This window comes from Antennarius striatus, chromosome 8 (genome assembly GCF_040054535.1).
Source record: "Antennarius striatus isolate MH-2024 chromosome 8, ASM4005453v1, whole genome shotgun sequence".
Taxonomy (NCBI): Eukaryota; Metazoa; Chordata; class Actinopteri; order Lophiiformes; family Antennariidae; genus Antennarius; species Antennarius striatus.
Window position 1 is genome coordinate 20,727,423 of NC_090783.1, and position 25,994 is coordinate 20,753,416.

Sequence of the window (25,994 nt, forward strand, 5' to 3'; positions counted from 1 at the left end):
ATATAATAACAAAAAGCACATGTGCTTTTTGTTATTATATGGCCTTAACATTGGTTTGAAGAATGTACATGGAAAGCCTCTGCCAGCCGTTGCATTTTTCATTAGCTTAAATACCAAGTCAAATCAGCAGGACGTTCATCTCCTTTGACAGGGGAATGAGTTGACTTGATGCCATGTAGAAAATTCCTGGACACCATTACACAGTTCACACTGAGGCTGATCAGTGCTCCCCTGCTGACAGAAGCATGGATAGATGTAGGTTACACATTCATTAAATATGCACGGTCCAGAGCCTGGAGTGTGGCATAGAGCTAATGCACTGGTTCCAAGTATTTGGCGTGACAGATGAAAAGCTGAGGTTTAGCCTGGCACTGAGGCTGTGGATGAAGAACCACCTGTGGTACCTTTGGTGACAGCCCTGAGGCTTGTTTGTCTTTGGAATTATGACCTGCGTGCTGCAAAGCTATGCAGCCCTGAAGTTGTACTGAAAAATAGAGGTGCTGGTTACACCGAGACCTTATCTAAAGACACAAAGGTTAAAGATTTAAAAATTATAAAGGTCCCTTTATTAGTCTTTATTAGTTATTAAAAAATAAATAAATTTAAAAAAAATATATATACATTTTGACAGTTGGATATATATATATATATATATATATATATATACACACACACACACACACACACACACACACACACACACACACACACATACATATACATATACATATATATATATATATATATATATATATATATATATATATATATATATATATATATATATATATATCCATCCGATTGTTCAAGTTAAAAGCATTACAGCATGAGGTTTTCAACTGAGCTTATTCAGATACTGTATATAGTAGGTGGGGAGATATTTATTATACTATATATATAATATATACTGTATATACAGAATATATACGGTGTATATAAATATATATGAATATACGTGTATACATATATGTATATATATATATATATATTTATATAGTTTTTGCTAAAATATAGAATAAATGCAAAGATCAACATACAGCTGCGCTTCATTATAAATTCATTCTTAATTAACAAAAACAAATTTTCTTCAGAAGATACCTATTGATGGACACTGTACAGGTTGTAAAGGTGAGGCTGTGTCTATGAAAAAAGATGACTTATGAAATTAAAAAAAAAGAAATTAAGAAAAACTCCTAACAATGGAGGGGATGGTTCTGAAAAACCCCCCGAAAAATATTAGTCAACTTTTCTTACATTTATTGTACTGGAAAGTTCTTCTTACTAAGAACACAAGTTTGGCTGTGATTCATTGATTGCTGCAGGCAGGCTGCTGTGGGGGGGGGGGTGGTGGCAGGGGGGGTCAGCCATAAATCACTATCCCTGGAGCTGGTGGAGGTTCGGTATCTTTACGAAGGCATTATGGTTGAGCTTGTGGATGTCAAAGATTGAGCAGCTTGGGTTGAATGTAGCACACTTTACTCGCGGGCAGCTTTATAATAATAATACAAGGAAGGTGTTACTTGAGTCAAAACAAAATTTGTATAAAGACAAAAAATGTGTCCAAGAACCCAGGTGCGCCTGCTAATGGAAAAACTCAATTTGTGCTGATTTGGACAGAACATTTCCCCATCATAAGAACGTGTGTGCAAACTGACTGGTTTACTGGCAATTACGATCGTCATCAGGGGATTTCTTTTACAACTTGCTAATTTTGTCACTATTTCATTTTACTAGCATCTAGTCAAGAGCATGACACTCATACCACCAAGGGCAATTGAGAATAAAAATAAAGTGTTCACATTATTGAAGGTTCAACCTTAGACTTATTAGTATTCTCATAATGGAGTGTTATGTGTTATAATAGAACGTTCAATGTTTACAGCACAGGATTTTCATTGTTCCTATCTGCTCCCTGGTAGTCTACGTGATTCAAAAAAATGATAGAAACAATCATGTAAACTGTGACTGTTCATTATGACTTTAGTCTTTATTGTTGATCATAAAAAGAGAAACAGCAGCACGTCTTGTGGACACAGCACACAACGGTGTGTATTTTCTGCTTAGAACAGGTGTCCCAGGACATTCTGGGGTGAACAGCTTCCATACTACTTTTCTCCCATAACCATGTATTGAAAGGTATGCAGAGATAATCCTAATTGGTTTATTCATACTGATTTCACTGATATGATGCTTGCAGTTCCTTCACTGTCAGAAAGTAATCTAAAATGCATTCGATATACTGTACTCAGCAGTTACTAAATGAAGTGTCTCTGTGATCAATGTTGGTGCAAAGCATACACATCAGTCTGGTGTCATTTACTAAATGTTACTGCACATCATTTATTTCTTTGGTCCTGGTAGACAGTTTCTAATGGAATCAACTGGTGCAAAGGAAATAAAAGGACAGCAGATATTTCTGTAGTTATCTGCAGGCAATTTGTTTAGGCTGCAATTATTTTTTCCTTAGATAGTCAAAAGAATAAGGAGAGATTACAACTTGACAAAGGAGGTGGTATGATGGAAATACAAGCAGACGGTACGGAAAGGGAGGAGAAGACAGATGGAGAACAGAAGATGAGGCAAGAGTATGCATGAGGGAAGTTGGAGAAGTTGATAGAAAATGTTAAAAATTAGAATAATAAAAAGGCAGATAAAGAGGGGGATGAAGGATGACTGACACACAAGTCATCTTCTGTTTCAGGGAGCAGAGATCACATAGTCACCGTTGATGAGTGGTTGTGTGTGTGTGTGTGTGTGTGTGTGTGTGTGTGTGTGTGTGTGTGTGTGTGTGTGTGTGTGTGTGTGTGTGTGTGTGTGTGTGTGTGTGTGTGTGTGTGTGTGTGTGTGTGTGTGTGTGTGTGTGTGTGTGTGTGTGTGTTTGTGTTCTGCGGGTCTTAATAAGACTTTTGCTGAACAATGAATAAAAACTAAATATTTGAAAAGATACCTGTGGGAGCAAAAATGGCGCAAACAAAAGCATGTTTGTAGGAAAGTCAGAGGTTTGGTGGCTTTATTTGATCTTCTTTCACGGTAACAAGGTGACAGCTGAACAATGGGTGTGTGTGTGTGTGTGTGTGTGTGTTCGTGTGCGCGTGCATATTCAATGCACACGCAGTCTTTCTTGATAAAATGAAAGAAATGAAAGAAAGGGTTGAAAAGATGGCCATAGCACACGAGGGTGCTTTCGAAAAATGAAAAAGTTTGGTGAGACAATAGAGCACTATACAGGCATCAAATGATAAGCTCTGTCTGAATAGACAACAACTGCATCAAAAGGTGTATCCTCAATGCTCTTCCAGCTATGACTCAAAATTCATAGGTTCTTTACAGAGTTACAAGTGGCTTCAAGTCAGATTGAATAGAGAGGATAGAGGCATAGAGGAATATAAATGGGAAAAATACACTTTGTCTCACAGAGGTATAATACACACTTTATATACTGTGACTAATGCTGACATTAGTCGGACCAGGAACAACTGATCCAGCATTAAATGATGTCACTACATTTAAAAAGCAAACTAAGCTTAAGTGTGTGGGAAAATATTACTCAGTGAATCAAGTTTGCCGCAATGCTAAATACTGACACTCTGTATATATGTCTCTGTGTGTGTGTGTGTGTGTGTGTGTGTGTGTCTGTGTGTGTGTGTGTGTGTTTGGATCTATAATGTGTTTTCATGGAAGTCCTTTCCTCAAACACTGAAAGCAACGCAGTTTTTCATCAAGTGAAAAAAACAACAACAACACAAGAGCACGGTTGAAGATTACACCAAGTCTACATAAAGCTTCTGTAAATATCACATGACATTTGTTGACACTGCAAACCTTCACACACACACACACACACAGACACACACACACACACACACACGCAGACGAACAGTAGCGATGGTAACCATGACAATTTAGCTGCTTCAGCTTCATCATCACCCACACTCTTTCCGTCCATCTCCTTCTCTGTCAGTCTGCTTTTATTCTGTTTTGCTCATGGCCCTGCAGCTTTTCCAGATCTCTATGAAGGGCAAACTGGGCTACCACAAAACAGCTCCTGTTTCCACCCCACAAAATGCATCTTTCTTTCCTGATCCAAATACAGAATTGTACTTTCTTGCCCTCTTCCTGATTTCTGTCCCTCCGTCTCCCATGAAACAAGTTATTCGTTAAAGTATGAGACTTCATCTTCTGCCTGCATTCCCTCTTGCTCTTCTGGTCTTTTGTTCTATTTTCTCCATCTGCCTCATTTCTCCTCTTTTGTGGCGAGCTCTTCTTCCTTCAACTCATATCTAAAGTTTTTTTTCTTTCTTCCTCTCTGTGGGAGAAAATGAAGACACAAAAAAGGCTACATTAGTGTGGGAACAGCCTTTGCAGCTAATCTTCCAGAGTTGAAGTGTGACTTCATTGCTTTGGGGTTTTCATCTGTGGGTTGGATCACATCTTACAAGCTATCACAGACAGAGCATGCAGCTGGTCAGGCATATCAACATGGGGCTACACAGCTTCATCTCCCCATCCTCTACCCATTTGTGATTGGCAGAGACAGGATAAAGAGGTGATTATCCCCTATTATCCCCTTTCTTGTGTCACTGTTCTGTTTCACAAGAACTGCTGAAGCATTAGTTTTCTGCATCTGAATTTCTACATCTCTCTCTTTTGTTGGCACAAAAGACAATAAAATATTTACTGTTATTATTATAATTATTATTATATCATTATTCGTATTAACAATAATAGTAGTAGTAATAGTAGTAGTAGTAGTAGTAATACAATAATAATCTTATTTTTAGCAGTCACAACAGTCAAAATTGTTTCCTTAATTTAATTGTTTAAGAAATTGATTAGTTTGCCTTTAGTACAAGACAAATAAGGGACCGAATAACTTCAACTTTATTTTTTTCACTCACTTCATCACAATACAAACTATAGCAGTTGCGGCTCTACTCACTGTATGTTAATATGTCCTCCTAACTCTCATTCACCTCATTGACTCCACAGCTATAAACAACCACCATAACCCCACTGCAGTCTGCAGGTTGTTATCCTGAAGTAATGAGTTTCTGCAATGCAAAAATTATCCTATTGTATCTGAAAAACCCTCTGGTTAACATGCACAGTGCAGAACTTCTGCCTCTAGGTGCCTCTCAATTAAAACAAAGTTTATTGTATATGCAGGTAGTCCTCACAGGTAGTCCTTACAAACATTTGACTTACAAACATTTGCAGATACGAACATTACTTTTATTTTTATATTATTTAGAAAACCAACATATAAGCAAAAAAGACTTAACTCAAAATGACCTGCACCTGTATTTTTATTTTATCATAGTGTTGTTTTTACTTCAAATTGCAATTATAGATTGGATTTTAATAAATGACGAGTTAAAAACAGTTCAACTTACAAACAACCTCTCGGTTTGTATGTCGAGGACTGCCTGTATTGTACTCTCTTGACAATTGTCTTCATTGCAAACAATCACCACTGCCAGAAAAAATGTTCTTTAAATGTCCACAATAGAGGTTTTTATTTTTTTACTTTTTTTAATTTTCATATGTCATAGTTGGACACCCTTCGTCAATAGCTGAAGCTCTCTTGGAATAAGTGACAAAACAAAATGCACCATGATACTGAATACAGATACGAGAATTGCTGAAAATATTTGAAGTAAAAAAAAAAACTAGTCGAAGCACATCATATATATTAATATTGTAATGTGTAGGTATGACGACCCAAACCAAAATGTCTGGGTCATATCAATCAGCCAATGGCACGTGTAGCAGAGCTTTAACATTAGATCTTCAACTTTAAATCAATTGTCATGAGCCGAAGCATACAAGTCCAAATGAAAATCATATCATTGTTTCCACTACTGGTAAAATGGAGAAGCAGCCAGAAGAAAAACATTTAGGAAACAATTTGTAATTGTAATTTATATATACGTTTTATATGAACCCGGTTCATATTTTATTTCAGCAGAGGATTTTATATGTGCTGTCCTGATAAACGACTCTGCTTTGTTCTGGTATTCCTTTAGAGGGTAAAGTTTGTCCATGCATCACGTACAGAGACAGAAAGGACACGAGAGGAGACGGGTCATGTGACAGTAAGTCAACTTGAGGACACCAAGGAAGGACTAATGCTGATCTGTTTGGGTTTTTTTTCCTTCTCATTTTGCATTGCTATGCCACCTGCCCCCACCTGCCAGCACCCAACTTGTTCTTGTTACCACACGTTAGAATGCTAATAACTCCACTGCTGCTGAGGATAAAGAAGCTCATCCTGCCTCCAGCACTGGGGCAGCTGCACCCAACGACAAGCATGAAGAGACTGGTGGACACTAATAAATGTAAAATAGCCAATCTATTCCATCCCATCTAACCCATAAACATATAGAAGACCATCTCTCCTTACATGTCCATTAGGTAATGAATGGCATGATGTCATGCACCCTACTATGTTAAGCTATGTCAATAGGTGCAGTAGTGACCAACTGTTATTCTGATAAAACATGCATACATATGAAAAACAAACACATTCATGCATTCATCTTCTTGAAGATGAGACGGTTGTAATCGTCTCAACTTCAGTCGTGTATCCACTTTGTGGGTCACGGGTCTGCTGGAGCCTATTCTAACTGCCTACTGGAAAGAGAAAGGGTACACCTCGAATGAGATGCCGGATTATTGCAGGGCTGGAAGAAACCAGTATCCCCAAAAATCAATCGTCTGACATAAAGAATGACCCAATAGTTCCTCCCCTTGATGATCCTTCATCATCTGTCAAATGAGCCTCCATTATTCATGAAGGGTTGTCCTGAGGTTTCAGTGTATGCAAAGTTCAATCCAATTTGCATGCAGTAATTGAACCGATGTGCGGATTTGGAGTTTGCACCTACACTATGTGTGCAATTGCGAGTACATTGATGTGTGATAAAGAAAAAATAAAAGATAGAAGACAGCTGCGATCAATTTAAGACTATGGCTTGAATAAACAGCATGAGGCGTGCGTGAGTGGATTTCCTTTGGGTTGCTTGTCAAAGATGACAACTCAATTATAATAACAATAGAAATTAAATGCAGCATAGAGACAAGCAAAAAGAAAAAAAAAGAGAAAAGGAACAACATAATTTGTTGAACATTATCATGACAGTAGAGCAGTCAGGGAGTTTGATGGGCGTCAGGGAATCTTGCGCTAGCAGGGGCTTACCTACAATACAGACTCCCAACATTTATATCATCAAATGAATAAACATACATAAACATAAAAGTACAGAGAGAAAAACATTGTCTTCACATTCAAAGCATTGAAAACAGGGAGGAAAGGTATTCCTGGCTACAGTTGGATTTGACATTCCCATCTTCCAAAATGTTTTTGTAAGCCTAGCTGTATTTGACCACAGCAAAAAATGTAACCTTGGAGTTTTTAACAATTAGTAGAAGTAGATTTACAAGTTTTCTCAATAGTGTGACGATAGTGTTTCTACTTTTGACTCAGCTCTCTCCGCTTCCCTGCTCTTTCACTGAGTAATGCAGCATCATCGAAACACGAGAGGGGCGTTTCTGGGATCTGTGAACGTCTGGGATTAGGCTCAAGCTACAGTATATGAGGCTGGAGTTCTAAGCCATGTCAAATTTCCTTCAGGTGTTCCAAACATTTTCATCAGTAATAATATGCAACTTCATTGTTTAATAAATGAATTTACTGTTTGTTTGCCTGTATGACTGAGTAGTATTCTCTACAACACAGCATCCGTTCCATCAGGATAGTACAGCTGAGGACGTCTGTGACTCAGAATTCATACTGCAACTATTTTTTGTTACTCCTGTTCAGCAATGCCAGGACAGTTATAGTCATGACACTGAAAGAGCAACACAGTGAAATTCTAAAAACTCTCAACATTTTGTTTCTGCCTCTTCTGCTATAGGTTTCTACCGGAAGTGGTAAAAACTGGCCCAAAGTAGGGGTATTATTCAAAGTAAAAACACTATAGTGTTATTGTTTATGACATTTAAAATATTTTAATTGTAAATTGTATCGTCAGATCCAGTTATCTTTCAGAAAATTTGAAACACCAAAATCAAAATTTCTGAAAATGAACCCGGCTTGTTTCCTCCCAGCTCTGAGCATATGTTTTTTTTGTTTTGTTTTTTTCTTGGTTTTTCACCCTGACCTCCAATTCTCTGGAAGGCATGCTGAAATTATTCAAATCTGCATCTGCTTTCTGCTGCCCTCTTCACAGACTGTCCCTCCTCATCTCTTCACATTGAGGCTGGAACACATACAGACCCTTAAAACATCCAAACACAATGTGACTCTGACCATTTTCAGCAAATGTTTTTGATGATATGACAGGAACAACAGCACCCTGGGGTTTTTAAAAAAAAAAAAATCTGTCTCATGCGCTGTCACAAATAAACTTTGGAATGACTGGATGATATGCTCTGTCTCCATGGTTTGCCCAAATCCCATATTTTTGTCACATGGAGCTGAATTATGCATGAAGGCTCTCCTCAACAGTTTATAAAAGACCGCAGAGAACAAATCTGGCACAAAACTGACCCACTTGCTCCCCTTTTCCTTTTGTCACTCTTCACCATTTAACTTCTCAATGCCATTTTACACTTATTTTCTCTGTGGCTGTTCCTCCTTCCACTGTAGGGAGTTGAGTGGTACATTTTGAATGTTTGTTACGGATGACTCTCAAGTATCACCCTCGCTTTGCCTTCCCCTTCCCTTCAAAGGTTTATTTTTAGCAGCATCAGAATGGAGACCCCCCCCCACCCCACCCCCCCAGGGCAGAAGTATTTAACATTATGCTTCTGACCCACATATATAGCTGAGAAAATACAATTCTACATTCTTCATTCATTGTCGGTCTTGTATCCCTTTTATTTGCCCTCACAAGTGTGTTTATGTGACATGAGTCTCCAGGTGCTGTGAAGACTCTGCATCTTAAGCCTACAAACACTGTCTGATCCTGTGATTGGTCACAGCTTAGAGGTATCAACTGATGGATGATGAGTTGTGTGCAATCAAGACACATGTACAATCTCATATGAGACAAATATCAAATACACACACAATTACTAAAGGATTCAAATGGTATTTTATCCCTGCTCTCTACAGTTGGTGTGATAATTAGCCTCATTACTGAAACGCCACCAGCAGTGTGTATTTGACTAGTTATTGCCAGATCCCAGCACTACTCAGTCACACACATAACAAACACACACCTACATCTACAAATGCAGAATCCATTTTCAGTGGTGGTGGAGGAGTAGATGCGCGTCGTCATCCACCCACATACTTACCTTCACTGATGCACTATTTCGCTCACCTCCTCACTTCCTCTCTCTCGCTTTGTCTGCCTCACGCAGACTGCGTTCGACTCTAATCGTAATAAAAGAAACGACACCGGCGTTCAAACGTAGTCTGATCTGGTGTGGCTGTGTGTGTTACAAGTTGAATTTGATATAAAACTCACCAGATATGACTTCTGTTTTAACATATTAAGCAGATTTTACGAGTCTTAACCCAATTCTATGAAAACCTAACTTTTCATTATTTATGTCTTAGTCTGAACTCTCCTATGTGTAAACATTTTAAATATCTTGTGAGTTCTGATGACAATAACAGCACATACGCAAGTGCATCACATTCAACCCTGAATTTCAATATTTTAAACTAAAGCGTTAAATAGTTGGAAAACCATTGTACTTGTCAGAGTGAGTCAGTCATTTTTAGTTTGCCATTATTTTCAACAGTATTTTTTCCATTATTGACATTAACAGCAGTCAATGCCAATAACTATCAATAAGTGTCTCAGAAGGTACAGCCGTCAGCCACCTGTTGAACATTTGATTTGATCCCAGTCTTTGCGGTCCAAACGTCACGCTGGTGTGTGCACGACTGTCAGCACTGTGAATGGGTGAATGATGAGCAGTGTGAATGGGTGAATGCTGGCTTGTGTAAAGCATTTTGAGTCTTCAGTCTAGTCCACTAGTTGTTCAGTATTACAGTTGTTAATACTTTAAAGTCAAATAAATACAGGGATGCATTCCATGGATTCAAATATAGTTTATATACTGTAAATTTACTGATAAATTTACTGACAAAATGGCAATGTCTGGTAAATTTACAAAATATATATAATAACTTTTTTAAAAAGTACTGTAATTCTAAACTGCTGTTAGAAAGTGTAAATACAGTTCAGCCTCTGCCCCTGATAAATTGCCTTACAGTAAAGAGTTTTACAGTTTACCTGAAAAGTACAACGTGTACTACTTACTCGACAAGGGCCTGCAATAAAATTATAAGCAGGAGCAGCAATTTAAACAACATTAGAGATGTGTGATTTGACAACAATGTTCCGGCAACGTTACAACATGTTGTACTTTTTGAATTGTAAACCCCACTAAAAAGATTTATCACCAAATGACACTGTTTACAACACAAGCCAGCAGTTACTCATTCACATGCAGAGGCTACATCTTGGCCATCAGGAGAGATAACCCTTCACACAAATCACGCCGTGGAACATTTAGACTGCATGGGGCTGAGGTTGAATGACAGACCTCCAATAACTCGCCTGCCACCTGAGCTGCCATCTCAGTTTCTGTATAATTACTTTTGCTGCGAAAAGTATATTCTGATATATTCTGATATTAATCAATGACTCTTGGCTTATTAACGCAGTATACAACATCTACTATAATATGTTCTTGTAGTTCCTACACTTGCTGACCGATGATGCTTTAAAACATTTATTCATAGGATGTTCTTGGATATTCTTGGAAATAAGCACATTCTGTTAAAGGACTGTAATCAAGCATGATTCCTTCCTGATTTCACTGCATTTACCTGTTATGACTCAATAATTGTAATATATTGAAATTGTCAAGTGCTGGACTGCTTGTTTCTGTGGCTGTGACTACACACAATTTACTTATGATTAGACATTTTGAATTTTTTTATTCCATAGTATGTGTTTTTGTGTGTCTGTGTGTGTTGCCTAGTTTTGTATCTCAGAGGCAGCCATGTTGTAATGCCACTTGATAGTAGGACATCAAAAAGACAAGCCCTAGGAGGCAAGGCAGCTTTAATGAGGATCTGAAGCCATGCTTCATTATTAATAATGTCCCAATATGATGTCAAGAAAGAAAGGCTGCTGTAATGGCATTCAGCATGCGGCACAGTAATTACAACAAATACCGTTTCCTACTATCTTGGTTTTAAACTAATGTAACACCAGTGGGGAAAAAGATGACTTACTACAATGAATAAAGTATCTTTCTGATTTTGATGAATGTGCACTCTGCCAAGAATTTCATGACCTACAAATTAAAATTCATCACAGGTGTTTAATTAATAATGGTGCTTGGGTATTTCAGATGATAGTCGGGTGAAGATAGCGGAGCCTCTTCCTGAGCGCTGATGAGGGAAGCCATTTTGAGCTGTTTTTTTTTTTATTATTCTCTTTTAGCACTCTGCAGTGTTGAAATAAGGACTCTCTGTAAACTGTAGCTATCACTGGCTGTTCCATGGAAGACGAATATAGTGCCGGTTGCCATGGTTATGACTGAGAACGCATTCACACAAAAGAGCTATGAGACCACGAGGACACACACACACACACACACACCTCTCTCCTCTTTCGCTCCACAAACACCAACATGAAGATGAGGAAGAATTATGTGTGTGTCTTCTCACCTCTGTTCCAAATGACATTTTCACGTTTGTGCCAGTTGCATGTGGGTGAACACGGTGAACACCTGTGGAAAATTTTTTTTTTTTTTTTTTAACAAGTTGAACACAAGCTCACCGTCACAGTTGGGATGGCGGTGACGAGGGAGTAGACGAGGACAGGCGGCGCCTTGCTGTTGTCCTCCGGTCCTGGGTATGGCTTAGAGTAAGCTTTGTCGTAGCAGAAGAAGCCCTGGATGTGCACGGGGAACGTGTCCGTGTACTCAAAGTAGTATGCCAACAGAACGATTCCTGCCATGATGACCAGCTGGAAATAAAACATATTGGTTCCAGCTTTAGGATGGGGATCCACAGGAGAGTGTAGGAGTTAGGAAAGAAAAGACAGCTGGAACCAGAATGTATAAAATGTTTTCATGGATAATAAAAAAAACAGTTTTCCTTCTTGGAGCAAAATGATGGATCCTTCCATAATGTGTAAAATGAATCAAGTGTGCATGAAGAGATAGTGAGGGATGAGGATGAGAGGGAGGGATGAAGGGAGGGAGGGAGGGAGGGAGGAAGGGAGATACAAATAGAGACAGAGTGAGAGAAATACGAGACAGAGGGATGGGAGAGAGTAATGTCAGAGAGATAGAGGGAGAGAGAGAGAGATCCCTTCAGTGGCATCAGTATGCAGAGTGGTGCGAAAGACAATAGAAAAACTGAACTGAGAAGGTGATGATGATGATGGGGTGGGGGTGGGGGGGGGCACAGATGAGGTGAAAAAGAGCAGAACAGAAGACAAGAGGAGGCAAGAAGAGCGAGCGAAAGAAAAAGGTAATGGGCTATCAGAATTACAGTACGTGTCATGCTCAGGTTGCTATCGCGCTACAAGAACCGTTCTATCTGGTTAAAAGACTTGAACTGCGTTAAAAATTAGTTAATTCGAGGGTGACAGGACAGAGGGCAATAAACAAAAAACAGAACACATTCGGTACAGATGACCCAGATGCACAAAGACTAATTATTCATTTGCATTACCACACTAAACAGCTTGCCAACTCCCTGCCACCAGTTCTCTGAAGGAAAAGCAACATTTAGAACAGCATCGCAACCTTCTCTCATCTAGAGCAGAAAACTGGAGGCTAATGCAGTATTTGTTTGCCCTGCGGGAAAAGACCTGAAACAAGCTAAAAAAAAAAAAAAAAAAAGGTAGCGAGGGTAATACAGCGAGCTGCTGATTAGCTTAACTTAACTCCTATTGGAAGTGAAGGACAATATTATCAGCAGAAAAACATGTGGAGCTGACAAAATGAGCTGGTTTATGGCGTTGGAGATATCAAGGCAGGAAAAGAAACAGCAGTTTGGTGGGTGTGGGCAACAGAATGCTCTATTACCAAAGAGGGCTTAAAAAGGTTAATAACACATGTTAATAAAACATTTTCTTTGTGATTACAGTAATCATTGACTAAACAAAAATATGTGGTCAAAAATTTGCCAGCCACTAAAGGAGATAAGGAGGATGGCGGAAGAGACCATTTTCACTGTATATCTTGACCTTTTCTACCCTATTTATTACTGGCATCTCTGTTGAGGCACTGTTATGATTTTATCATTCAACAGGTAAAGAGTTTCATTGGGAAAAGGTGAGAGAATAATGACTGAGTGTAACAGGGGCCTCCCCAAAAGGCTCAGTCATTCATGGGTTATTATGGGTAATGGTTCAGCCCTTTGTAAAAATCTGTGTGGGCAATCCTAGAACAGCGTAATAAAAACATTTCTAAATGCAGAAAAGTTGCAGAGAATCCATAGAAATCTCTACATGAAGGCGTGATATCAACACCATCCAGAAATGCTGCGTCTTTTCTAGACCCAATCTCACCTGACATGGACTGAAAGTTTAAAATTGTCCATTTCCAGTTTCAAAAGGTTTTCGGATATCAAGAATGTGTTTTTCAGGGTAGTCTCTCTTCTCCTGGCAAGACAATGGCGAGCTAGAGTACTATACAGGCCTGCCTGCAATGCAAAACTGGCAGCTATTGAAAAAATGCGGCTAGTTATTAAGCTCCAAATAAGATAAGAGAGACTTCAGGCCGTTGAGCAAGTGAAATCAGATTACAGTAATTATCAGGTACCAACAGCACAGAACAGAATTTCAATTACAAAACTTGAAAAATGAATGTTGTTCTAAAAGATGATGCAACACAAAGAAAAAATGAACCTGTTCCAGCTGCTTGAAACATGCTTGCCTGCATCAAATTCAAATCTGTTATATTCATATATATAAATTTTTAAAAAACACACACCAGATGATCAATTTGAACACGAAACGCCTGCCTTCACTTGCAGTTCAACTGGATTAAGGATGAAAAGCAGCATGGTAGTTTTTCTGGGATTTTTCTGGGATTTTTTTGTGCAGAGTTTGCATGTTCTCTTCATTATCCCTGTAGTTACCCCCACTTCCTTCCATGATCCAAATAAACACTCATGACAGATGAATCTGTGACTCTAAGTAGCCAATAAGTGTGAATGGTTGCTTATCTTCCAATCTGAGAGTCCTGCGATGCAATGGTGACTTATTTAGATTCTCCTCACCCCAACCACAACCCCAGTAGAAAATAAATGGATGGTGGATGGATTTTATACAATTTTGAAGGAGTTGACTGAGGTAGAGAGATGCTTCACAGCGGTAAACTGGAAACATTATACGGTGGTTGATGACTGAACAAATGATGAACCACTGAGAGAACATCCGCCAACATTTTTATCCTCTTCAGCAAAGTGACAAAAGAACGGCTTGGACCAATGTTACGAGGGGAAGAGGAGGCTTCTCACGCAGTTCAGCTTTGATGCATATAGGGAAGAGTGACAATGAGTGTGAGCGGAGTGAGGCTGACCTAATTCAAATTCCCTACATTATAGGCTCTGCTTCATTGTTGGTTCTGTTTCCTTTTCCTGTTTCCTTCAGAGGCAATAGAAATACTGTATAAGCTACCCTGTAAAAATCCCCAAGTCAAATAACGATCTGCATGCTAGTGAAAAAGTTAAAGCTATTGGGGTACAATGTAGTCAGGGATAATGCTTATTTTCAGAGGCTCCTTAAAGAAAAATCCCGAGGGGTATAGAAACACACATATGTGCACACATATCCACCCATGCTGATAAACTATACAAACACCTCCAGTTTGTTGGTTTATATTTAGGTTATCAAGCAGCTCGATGTTGCTCCATATTTTTCCATGTTTGTTTCCATCTCCACAAGCTTTGTGTGTGCAAGTGAGTGGGCGTACGAGTGTGTATTTCCATGTGCAGAGTGTGTCTGAAAATGTCTGCATGTATGCTGGTGCACTTCCATGTCTCAGGAATAACTCTGACATGGGCATGTTGTGTTGAACATTTCTCTTCATCAGCCACTACTCTCTTCTTGCCGAGCTACAGAAGGCTTGAGGGAGGAAAGTGTGGAAAGGTGGGAGGAAGAGAATGAGGGAAGGCTATGGAAACCTATCAAAGTTTAAACACACATTTGAGGACAACTGCAGAAACTTCACTTTGCATTTACATATTGAAGTGCTAGAATTTGGTCTACTTATTTTTGTGCAGAATAAAACATAAGACATGTAAAGTGTTATATCTAAAAACACCTTGCATGAATCCTGAGTCAAGCTTACCGCTGGAAATAATTACCAATTTTGTTCCAGCAAAAGAGTTATTCAACTTTTCCTAAAAACAAAGAAAATACAGTCAGCTACTGAATAAGAGGTGGAAATTATTCTCTATGCTACATTGTCTCCCTGGCTTTTATTCAGATAAACGACACATTATGTCTAACTACAGGTGAATTCAGTGTATAAAATATAATAATACACATTTTAATGTGCAGTCAGATTTTAAGGCTTTGTGTGAAATTCATTCATTCCCTAGAAGATTAAAAAAAATACTGTTTAAGTTCTGATGTGTAAGATTTATTTGATCTGGCTTTCACTTGCCTCGGGGTACTAGTTCTAGATGGACGGATCCATTAACACCATCCAAACTTGAATTTAAAACTTATCATTTTGAATAGCCCCCCTGCATATGGGACTTAAAACTGTACATCTATGAAATATACAAATATCTACAAGTGTTAAAGGTTGGATAGATTTAGGTACAACTTGTATTTTTCTAAACGTTTCTCATATACATGAGTGAAAATACTTAATTTTATATACTTTTCTTCATTTGGACTACTCATGATGTTTCAGCATGAACTAGAGCTAAGGCAGGGGAATGATCATGGTAACTTCTTTAAAAGACAACATTAGGTAAAAGGAACTACTTTTTAAGGATGGCAAAAGAAATTCTATAACCATTCACAAAACAAATGTGTTATATTCCCTTACCATGTATCAAAGAAAGAGTCTTGGGTATTTAATAGGCTTAATTCTTACATTTTATGGTTGCAATTTATTCCATGTTTCACCTAAAACAAGGATAACTTAGAATGGCTTTTGTCATGATGTTGCCTGTTGTCTCTTGTGAATATATATTTCTTATTTATATTCTATCAATATTTTCTTAATTCTCAGTCTAGCATGGAAATTAGTTTTCTGTCAATGTGACCTCCTCATTAAATAAAAGTATGTTTTTCAAAACAGCTTCTGCTTACATTGCAGCAAAATTTAGTAAGGGTTATTTTTTTATGACCCATGCAGATTTGCTTTTTCTAGTCCATAATTTAAAAATGTGGCCGGATTTCAAATGAGGGATTACATTGCTATGAAATGAAACCCAACTTTATTAAGCCAGTAAAATCTGTCAGCATTTAGCCATGGGATGAACACCAGTGTTTGTAAAATGAAGCAGATTTTATACGATGACCCCCTTTGTAGCTGAACCAGTAAACTCTAAAGACATATCGGGCCGTGTAACTAAAGCTTAATGTTCACACCTCTGCACTTCAAGGGGGTGAAGCAAGAAACTAAAAAGAGACTAATATGGAGTATATGTGATGAGGAATATCTCCTGCCTGTGAAAGCCTTTTAACTAGAAAAGAGGTAAATAAAATGTGACAGTAATAATATACTGTGGTTTGAGGGGGTGGTGAAAATAGATGTGGGCCTCACTAATATCCCCTGGGACCAAACTGTGAGCTTGCACATAAGTAGTGTATGTCTACCCTTGGCTTGTGTGGAGCAGCCAGATGGCAGAAAAGTCAACTGATAAAGTCAACCATGTTTAAGGTGTGAATGCATGGATGGAGGCTGGTGCTGAGATGACGGCACCCTGGTGGGAGAAAATAAACATCAGACTGTTCAGCATTTACCAGAGACATGTTACTTCATTTTTGCACTCAAACTGTGTCTTTGAAAGAGTATAACTATAGTGTGAATGAGCACTGAGAATTAAGTCTCCATTGCATACATTAGTAGAGATATAGCGTATATAGCATGAGGCAAGGGCTCAGTCCAGGACCACTTTGTATGTCTACAGGCCCGTTGTATTTTGGTGTTTGTTTCAGGAGGCTGTACACACACACACACACACACACACATATGCAAAAACAGTGAAAAAATCATTAAAGTGTATTCTTAAGCCAAAGCAAACATCTGGACAGTCCCACTAGCAAGACTTTTAATCACAGATTATTTCCATTTTAGTCTCACAGCATTGGCTGCCTGTCAAATACTTCAGCCTAACTTACCCCTATGCCTGCTCCTTAGGTACACCAACACAGCATTTGTATGTACTGTACTTCGGCTATGATGTGGGGACAATCACACAATATTTATTAATTTATAAAAAAATAAATCAATAATAAGGGAATTTTTATGTGTCTACATCTCTCGGAAGCCTACATTCAGTTGTTTATCACAACAATAAAAGGTCTTTAGTTTTCTGGGAAATGTGTTTGACTTCCTGATTAAGGCTTGAGTTTGTTTTCAAGCTAACATTTTAAAAATCTGGGCCATTACAATGATGGCTAAATTCTGATGAGAGTGCCTTGGAGTTTTTATGCAAGCATTTTTGCAATATTTCTTAAATGAATTGAATTGAAGAGTAAAAATAATAGAAATGTTCCACAACACCAAAATGTATCCTGATTCATTTATTTTCCTTCCTGGAGCGACAGCAATAAAACATGTTTTAAAAAAAAAAGTTTTATTATGTACCATTGCTGAATGTTTCTGATGTGATGAAACGCATTTGGTGGTATAGTGTCACAACTCATTTTAACACATCTCAGCTTCATAAACTGGGCAGTGTGATTCTCCCTAACAGATTTTACTAAATGACACATTTGTTTTTAAAACGTGATCATTAATTGTTGTGGAACTAATTCACTAGAAATGCATAAACACCACTCACTAAAAACATGTCCTCATCAAGAAAAACACATTTTCTCTTTGGTTGGTTTCCTAAAGCTGCATAGAGTCTAAATTAGCACGAGATGAGGCCGTTGTGATTTGGATTCCTGATGAGCTAACATAATCACTTGATCACGTGATTAGAGCTGATGGATAATTTCACAACAGCGAAGGTCTTGCAACTGATTTCCTCATCGAATCTCATGTCATTAAAAGAAAGTGAATGTATGATTTTAGACCATGACAGTAAACCAGTCACAGAGTAACACAACCCAATCAGTCTGTAGTTTAATGTCTAAAAAAATCTAATCTGATGAAAACAGAGTCAGCAATAAGATATGTATGTAAATAATAATAATAATAATAATAATAATAATAATAATAATAATAATAATAATAATAATAATTTCTATGAAGGAGTTTCATGAATGCATGGAAACAAACAAAGGAATAGACTGTCCCCTAGTGTTAGGAAATTATATTACATCATACTGAGCAAGATATGAGAGAGATCGATGATCCGATCAGAAATAGTAGACAAGCCAGAGGGATAAGTCTGGAGTTCCCCCAAAGAGCCGCTGAAAAGTAGAACTGACAGCAACAGGAAGATTGCAGAACAGGGGACATGAGGGCAGGAGCAAGCAAATAAGGATTTAAATGAGAAACTGTAACAGAGTGAGATAGAGAGAAAAATATAAATCACCAAGAGGGCGCAAAGGAAAAGTAGCCATTTATTTCGCTCCTCTATTCACATTCCTCTTTTGTCTCATTCTGATCTCTGGATACTGTAATTTACTGGCATTTCATCTGAATTTTTTTTGCTTTTGTTTCATTTCAAAACAAACTCGACCCTCAATCCTTTTCACATTCGTACTCGTGCTGTCTTTCTTCTCACCATCATGGTGTGAGAAAACTCTATAAATTCTCTTACACAACTGACTGCACACTTGCTGTTGTCTTTTTGCATCTACAATTTCTGCTTCACTTCATACCTTCCCACCCATTCTTTCTCCCTTTCGCTTATCCCTCCCTTTATAGCAACAACAGTCCTATAATTCCACAAATCCCCTGTCCTCAGGCAAACATGCCCCCGCAATTTACAAAAGGAACAGAATAAAGCAAATCCAGCCTCACATATGAACATGCTTTCTGAATAAAATTCTGCAGTTCGACGAAAAGGTCTATCCCACAGCTTCATATTTACATATATAAACAGAATTAAGTGCATTGATACTTCATGTAAACTACTGTCTGATATACATTCTTTTTTTATCACAGAAATTGGGAGGACTGCTTATTTTAATTTGTTTTCTTTATTATCAAAGAGAAAAATCCCACTGACCAAATTGATAAGATAAATGCGAACATCTTCATTTTGTCTCTCTTAGGATACCAACCATTATACAGAGAGACATACAGCATGGGCAGCAAAAAGAGCCAATGTACCAGTGTGTCTGTGTCCTATAATTATATGTGATTCAGAAAGAAGCAAGAGTGTGGGACAAGATTATATCTTACATGAACAATATCTTTTAGATATTTACTCCAATGTGAATTTTCTTTCTCTTTCTTCCCTTGGTACTGCAACCTAAATAGGCAGTTTCTCTAGACAATATTAACAGTTGAAAGTGTATGAGCTTATATGGCAATATGGAGTGACTATCATCCCCCACTTCCTACCTAAACTGGGAAGCAGTCAGCTAACAAGTGATTCAAACGTCTACCCACAGTGCTGAGAAATCCCAGCACAGAAAACAGGCAGGCAGGTGCTATTCACGGATTCTGGAAGCTAATGAGGGAGAAGCTAGGGAGAAAATCAAGTGTGGATGACTATTTGCAGCTATGTGGTGTACTTTGTGTGTGCATGTGCAAGGAAGACACATGAAAAAAGCTTTTGGTGAGTACTTCTACAAAAATTTGCTTGAAAATATCATCAGAGAAATCAATCAATAGCTCTAGTATAAGTTAACAAGTTCAGGGAAATGATACCAAACTGATTCAGGTTGTAGCTTACTGCAACTGTCTCCCTTATGGAGTAATAGGAGCTGTAAATCATATTTAAATTGCCCATAAAGAGGTTAAAGAGAATGTAATGGTTATAATTAGTCATACTGGAGAAAATGAATTTAAAGGCTGAAAAACAGCTCTTTCAACATTCAACTTTACAAAGTAATTCCACATTTAGTATGAAAAGGAGCACTAAGAGAGACGTTGTGTAAGCAGATTTCGCTTAGAGATGCAGAAATTCAGTGCAGTTTGGATGAAACTGGCTTAGTCTTGGCAAAGATAAAACCGTGTGGAGAAAAAAAGAGAGTAAACACACAACAAATGTAGCTCAGAGGTAGAAGTTATACAGAGGTTGTAGCAAACCCAGCAGGGAATATGGCTTCAGTAAGACCATGCAACGAGGATGTTTTGTTGTTGGGAACCGCAGACCTGATGCATTCAGTATGTTATTCATTACTGCACAGACCTACACTGTGCAGCTTTCACACTTTGACCGAAAAAAGTGAAAAGCACTTTGGGCTGTCTGTGTCTGTCCCACTTGGACTGTCAATAAAAAAAAGATAAATGTTTTCTGAAGCTAATCTACTGTATATCAAAATCAACCACTCTATGAAGAGCAGCGGTAATCATCATGAGTGGATCTGCTTTGGAGTTCTTTTCTTCATCAAAACCTGACAATTTTTATGACACATTACAACCCCACAAAGCTCAATTTAAACTTCAGGCATATTATAGTAGTGGTAGCAGCTATTTGGGATTCAAGTAGAGAAGAAGAGTGAACATCAGGAGAAAATGAAAATCATTTTGAAACTAACTCCAATCTGACCTGTTGGTGACTCTGGTGATGTCACTTGAGGCATTTGTTCAAATATTGCAGGCTTGAATCTTTTTTTCACATATGCATTATTCAGCACACTTCGGAGACCTTTCACAACGAAGCAGCTATATCAGTATTATACTGTGACAGAAAAACATGTCTCGCAGGGAAACTATGAAAAGACAGGCGCAAGACGACACAAACCAAACACTTAGTAAAGTTACTGACAGCACAGGCTCTGCACCTGAAATATTACGTGGTCTAATTTTCAGGACTCCATTTACTTTGCAGAGCTCGCTGTGCGTCGGGAGGACAGACGCATCCAGGTGTAAGGAAGGAACGAGGAGAAGGAAGCTAAGCTGCTCTGAGCTGGCAGTTGAGGCTGAACAGGAAAGCTGTAGATTTATTCCCTGGGTTTGTAGCTAGAGGACATTCACAGCAACGATAATAATATTTCATTTTTGTTAAGCTATACATCTATTCAATGGCTGTGGAGAACCCACTCAAAGAGTCCATTTGTAGTCACTTGCAGTACTTTGAAACCAGCTTCAGTGTACATTTTCATAGTAGTCTGGCCTAGATCAAAACAACTTGCAACCCCACTGCCGCCCACCAGTGTCTCAAGCAAATCAGGACTCAGTTGTATCAAAATGACTTTAAAAGAGGGGCTTTTGAAGCAGTGCAGTGAGAAGCCTGGACAGTGTCCTCTGTGGCTTTACAGAATGACAGTAGCAACATGAGGCAAAAACAAGACGGAGACATGAAAGCCTGCTTTGGAATTGCCTGCTTTACATTATTTTGTTTTAGAGCCATGCAACTAAATTTGTCAAATCTTGCTTGTTTTCTAAAGGAAACTGATGAAGTTGGTTCTCGTATGGACAGTTTGTTGGACCAAAGTGATTACGATGAAAGGGAAAGAAGACGGATCGAAGCAAGAAAACATACAAAGGAGAGAACCAACAATCAAATTTAAAGGTGGCATACAAACGCTGAGATAAAAGAGCAATGTGCTGCCAGGGGCACTGGCTGAGATGCCTGCATACATAGCCTAAACATAAAGTGATGTAGGATGAAGAATGATGGTTGGATTATAAGAAAAAGTGCAAAAAAAAAAAGAGAAAGAGGGGATCAGAAACAAGATCACAAGCGAGGAAGAGGAAAAAGACAAGTAATTTGAATTGAAAAGAAATGGGTAATAGTGATGATGAATATGCTAATGCAACAACAAAGTAGTGAGTGCCCTCAGGAGGGAGCTATGCTACATCACACTGATGTATGAACACGGGAGGGGAGCATAACGCCTTTCATTAAAAGACTGCTCTCTACATAGATTCATTCAGGTTCCATAAAAAAAACCCCATAAAGCCAACTAGAGTTACATTCACCCACCTCTGATCATGCTAAACACACAAACAACAAAAACAACAGCAGATACACCTTCGAGAAAAGTTGGATAAGATAAAGATGACAAAATGAAAGGAAAGTGCAAAAAGCAGAATGAATATTAGTACAGAGGATCTCCTTTTCAGGGTGGAGGCGAGTCATGTCACCTTCCAGTCTGTAATAGGAAGTGAATGTCAAGAGAGGGTCTCCATTACTCAAGAATGAGGAAGGAGTGAACAGAAACAGGATGAGAAATTAAAAGACTGGGGAATCGTAGCTGGCAAAAAGTTTTAAGGAAAAAGGAGAATGGAGGTCTTTTCAATTGTTGATGAAGTATTTGTTACAATCGTTGATGAAGGTTTTTAAGTAAAGGGGAAAATGGAAAGATCCATGGTGTACAAGATGTAATTCCACAAAGGAATAAGCAGAGAGTCTGTATAAAACGAATGACTGGGCAATACTCAAGAGAAAGTCAAAGAGAATACTAGAGGAAGGGAGGAGAACCACTGACAGATATAAGCCTGAAGATATTAAAGATGCACTGTGAAAAATTAACAAGCTGGAAAGTCATTATAACAAGTCCTCAAGAGGATGCTGAGAAGGAGCCTAACCAAAGCACAATGAAAGAAAATAAAAGCAGATTAAGACCATGTGTAAACCTGCAGGGACTGTAGGATCTTTGTGGTATGAAGAGAAGCAGAGATAACATATTGCAGGTGTGTTGAGGAGTATTATGTGGAAAGAGTGGAGAATGCATTCATTTGTTAAATGCCACGGAAAGAGAAAATAAAAACTATGCAATGACCATCAAGGGAATCCTTTGAATGAGTAATTGAGCTCAAAGGAAGAGTGAAGTTAAAGAAGACTCAGTCGAAGAGGTGCTGCTGCAAGACTACGGTTTTGCACTTTGCTGAAGACAATTTTTACACAAGAAATTTTATTTCACATCCAAAAAAAATTTGACAGTACAAATTTTTCCCAAGATCAGTGTTTGTCCTAACTGGTGGGATGGAGGAACATTCATATCTATCCTTAGCATTCTCGTTTGCCCATAGGCTATATCTACTATTGCAAAGCCTGAACTTCTGACTTATCTAGTCGACTCCCTGTGGCTCCATTTGATTCAATGATTTTCACCAAACTTCAAAAAGCTAATATCATAATCTATATAAGAATGCAATATTACATTTTTAGGGTAGATTCAAAAGAAAACAGGCTGGGATTTAATGCAAAAAAACCCCAGCTAATTCAGCTTGTTCAGCTACTGTTGCAGAAGCTCAGAGGACCTGCAGGCTTCTCTCGTTTTAATGGTGGCGTGGACTAACTGGGTTCCCGCTCTTAATTATGCCGATTAATTATGAAATGTAGCCGAGGCCATGAGCATTTTCACCAGGTCATTAAGGGATTACAGGGAGAGAAGAATAGGCATGGGAAGAGAAAAGAAGGGGAGTAATGGAATCAACAAGTTCATGAGCAAAAAGGATTCTCAAGAGGGTAGAATAACTCCTGCTGAATGTTATCACCAAATGATTCATGGATTTACTGCAATTATCCATTTTGACATTTTAATCAAATCAATGACTTCTTTTGGGAATCGGTGAATTGAAAACATAGCCTACTAATTCACAGAGCTTCCCAAATGGCACTCATTGTTGCTAATCTGCCGTGAGAAACATGATTTGACAGGAGAAAGAGGATAGGGAGACAATATTTGCATAGGACTGTAAAATGTGCTTTCATGTGTCCATTAGGTTCCTGCTCCCAGAGGTTTCTAAACGTTTATCAAGCATAAAGATAACACTTCATTTTATGTTGGGTTTATTCTGAATATTTCAACCAACTTGAACAGTATAAACACAGGACATCTTGAGACTATAATCTAGACTTAGAATAAAGTATTTGCTTCAGCTGTAAGTGAATATTTTCCCAAAATATGGAAATAATTACATTGTTTATGTGCGTTCAAGCTTATATTATCAGGTATGATAGATATCACGAATGTTATCAATGTTAAATAAATTCAAATACTCACCTCAACTAAGAGGAAGCATGGCACAATGTAGGTACTGGTCTTCTGAAGACCTTTGTCTTCAGGAAGGCTTTTCCTCACCCTCCTCTGTGATGGCAAGTGACCTCCAATCATCTGCAGGGACAACGTTCAAACGTAAATCAATTTGTTCCTCTGTCAAAAGGATAGCATAAGTGTAGTCCTACAGTAGGGAAAATACATTTTGATTTAAATACAAGTTAGGACACCAATGAAAAGTTTTAAAAAAAATGTAGACCAACATGCAACAAGTTTTAGATACAAATTAATCATTTCAAAAATGATATTCCTGTAGTGCTGCACCCAGCTCCCTGGAGATGCGGTTTAACTCAAAGACTTATGAATAGAAATCACCTACATCCTGGGTGAGTTGACTGCGTTTACGTCATTTTAAAGACACCAATCAAGGTAAAAAGCACATGCATGAATAGAAGACTTAACCAGTGAATACAATAACTTACAGTAACTTCACAAGCAAGCTGTAGTGAAGTGTATATTTCTAAAATAATGTTTTAAAACAGAGTTTAGATGTATTTGAATATTTTTTATTTATAATATTTTAAACATCTACTCCACTAATTTTCAGGTGGGCATATTGTGCTTTTATTTACATCGGACAGCTGTAGTAACTGGTTACATTGAAGATTCTCATTAATATCAAATAAGATCAATTGATAAATCATGTTGTATAGTGTTAGTGTTGATTAAGAAACCTACTGATACATAAAGAAGTTAACTTTACATATTCAGAGGTTCCCGAGGTTCCATCCTCCTGGATGTATGCACAAATGCATATTCGATTGTAATTCACCAAAATATATTATTCCTACATGGAATATTTTATATAATGAGTATGTTAAATTTAGCTTGAAGGTGAAAACAGACAACCTTTATTCACTAATCCAATTTTTATCATTTACATATTCTACACTGCAGATGTGCCAATAAATCTCAATGGCACACAACAGAAGTGCCGCGCATCAAGATCTTTAGTCATAATGAGGACTTTTTACACCTAGGACTCATAATGTGCTTCATGTTGTCAATTATATCGATAATCATGCCTGAGCACAAAAAAGGGAATCCTTTTATCTTTTATCACCTGTCAGGGTAAAAACCTAATTTTATGCGCACACCTACGCAAGCGTGATACACACAGACTCACTCACCCATATGCAGGGAGGCCCACAAAGAATGTTTTGCACGATACATTAAAAATGCACACATACAGGTACACGCATACCCACAAGCCAGCAACGGTAGACAATCAAAAGTGTTGGGAGGGGGAAATGAGGTTGAAAGGAGGAGAAGTAGACTGGAAACAGAGGAGCAATGATCAAAAACAAAAGCCTGACAGAAAGAGATTAGAGGGAGGCAAAGCCATGATGTCGATGTTCGGAGACTCCTCAGAAGTAAAGAGTGGAGTGAAAGCCAGCAGAGTCAGCAAAGGAAAATAATAGCGATGGGGGAGATATTAGAAGTTGAACAAAAACTTGAGTCCCCAAAGTGAGAAATGATGGAAACGGGGTGAGGGGTGGTGGGGAAAGTTGGAAAAGAAAGGCCAGCTTTATGAGTTGCTTAGGGCTCGCTGACATACAACTTCCATCATGTGAAATAATGTTGGGATGTGCTCAAAAGGGATTCCTCAAGAGGCTTTCAAAACGAACAGCAAACACAATTTTTCTTCCACGTGCCAACTTTTAATTCCTGATTTTATTAATC

General features: G+C 38.2%; 1 protein-coding gene across 1 annotated transcript in view; it reads right to left on the minus strand.

The window, feature by feature from the left end:
- The window catches only part of LOC137600337 (phospholipid phosphatase-related protein type 5-like), a 31,025-nt gene that overhangs the window by 3,274 nt on the left and 1,757 nt on the right, over positions 1-25,994 (minus strand). Inside the window, exons 2-3 of the mRNA XM_068321899.1 lie at positions 24,258-24,368; positions 11,814-12,002 (exon numbers count right to left, since the gene is read on the minus strand). Of these exons, the coding sequence (XP_068178000.1) occupies positions 11,814-12,002; positions 24,258-24,368 (300 nt within the window). The remainder of the gene's footprint in view (positions 1-11,813; positions 12,003-24,257; positions 24,369-25,994) is intronic.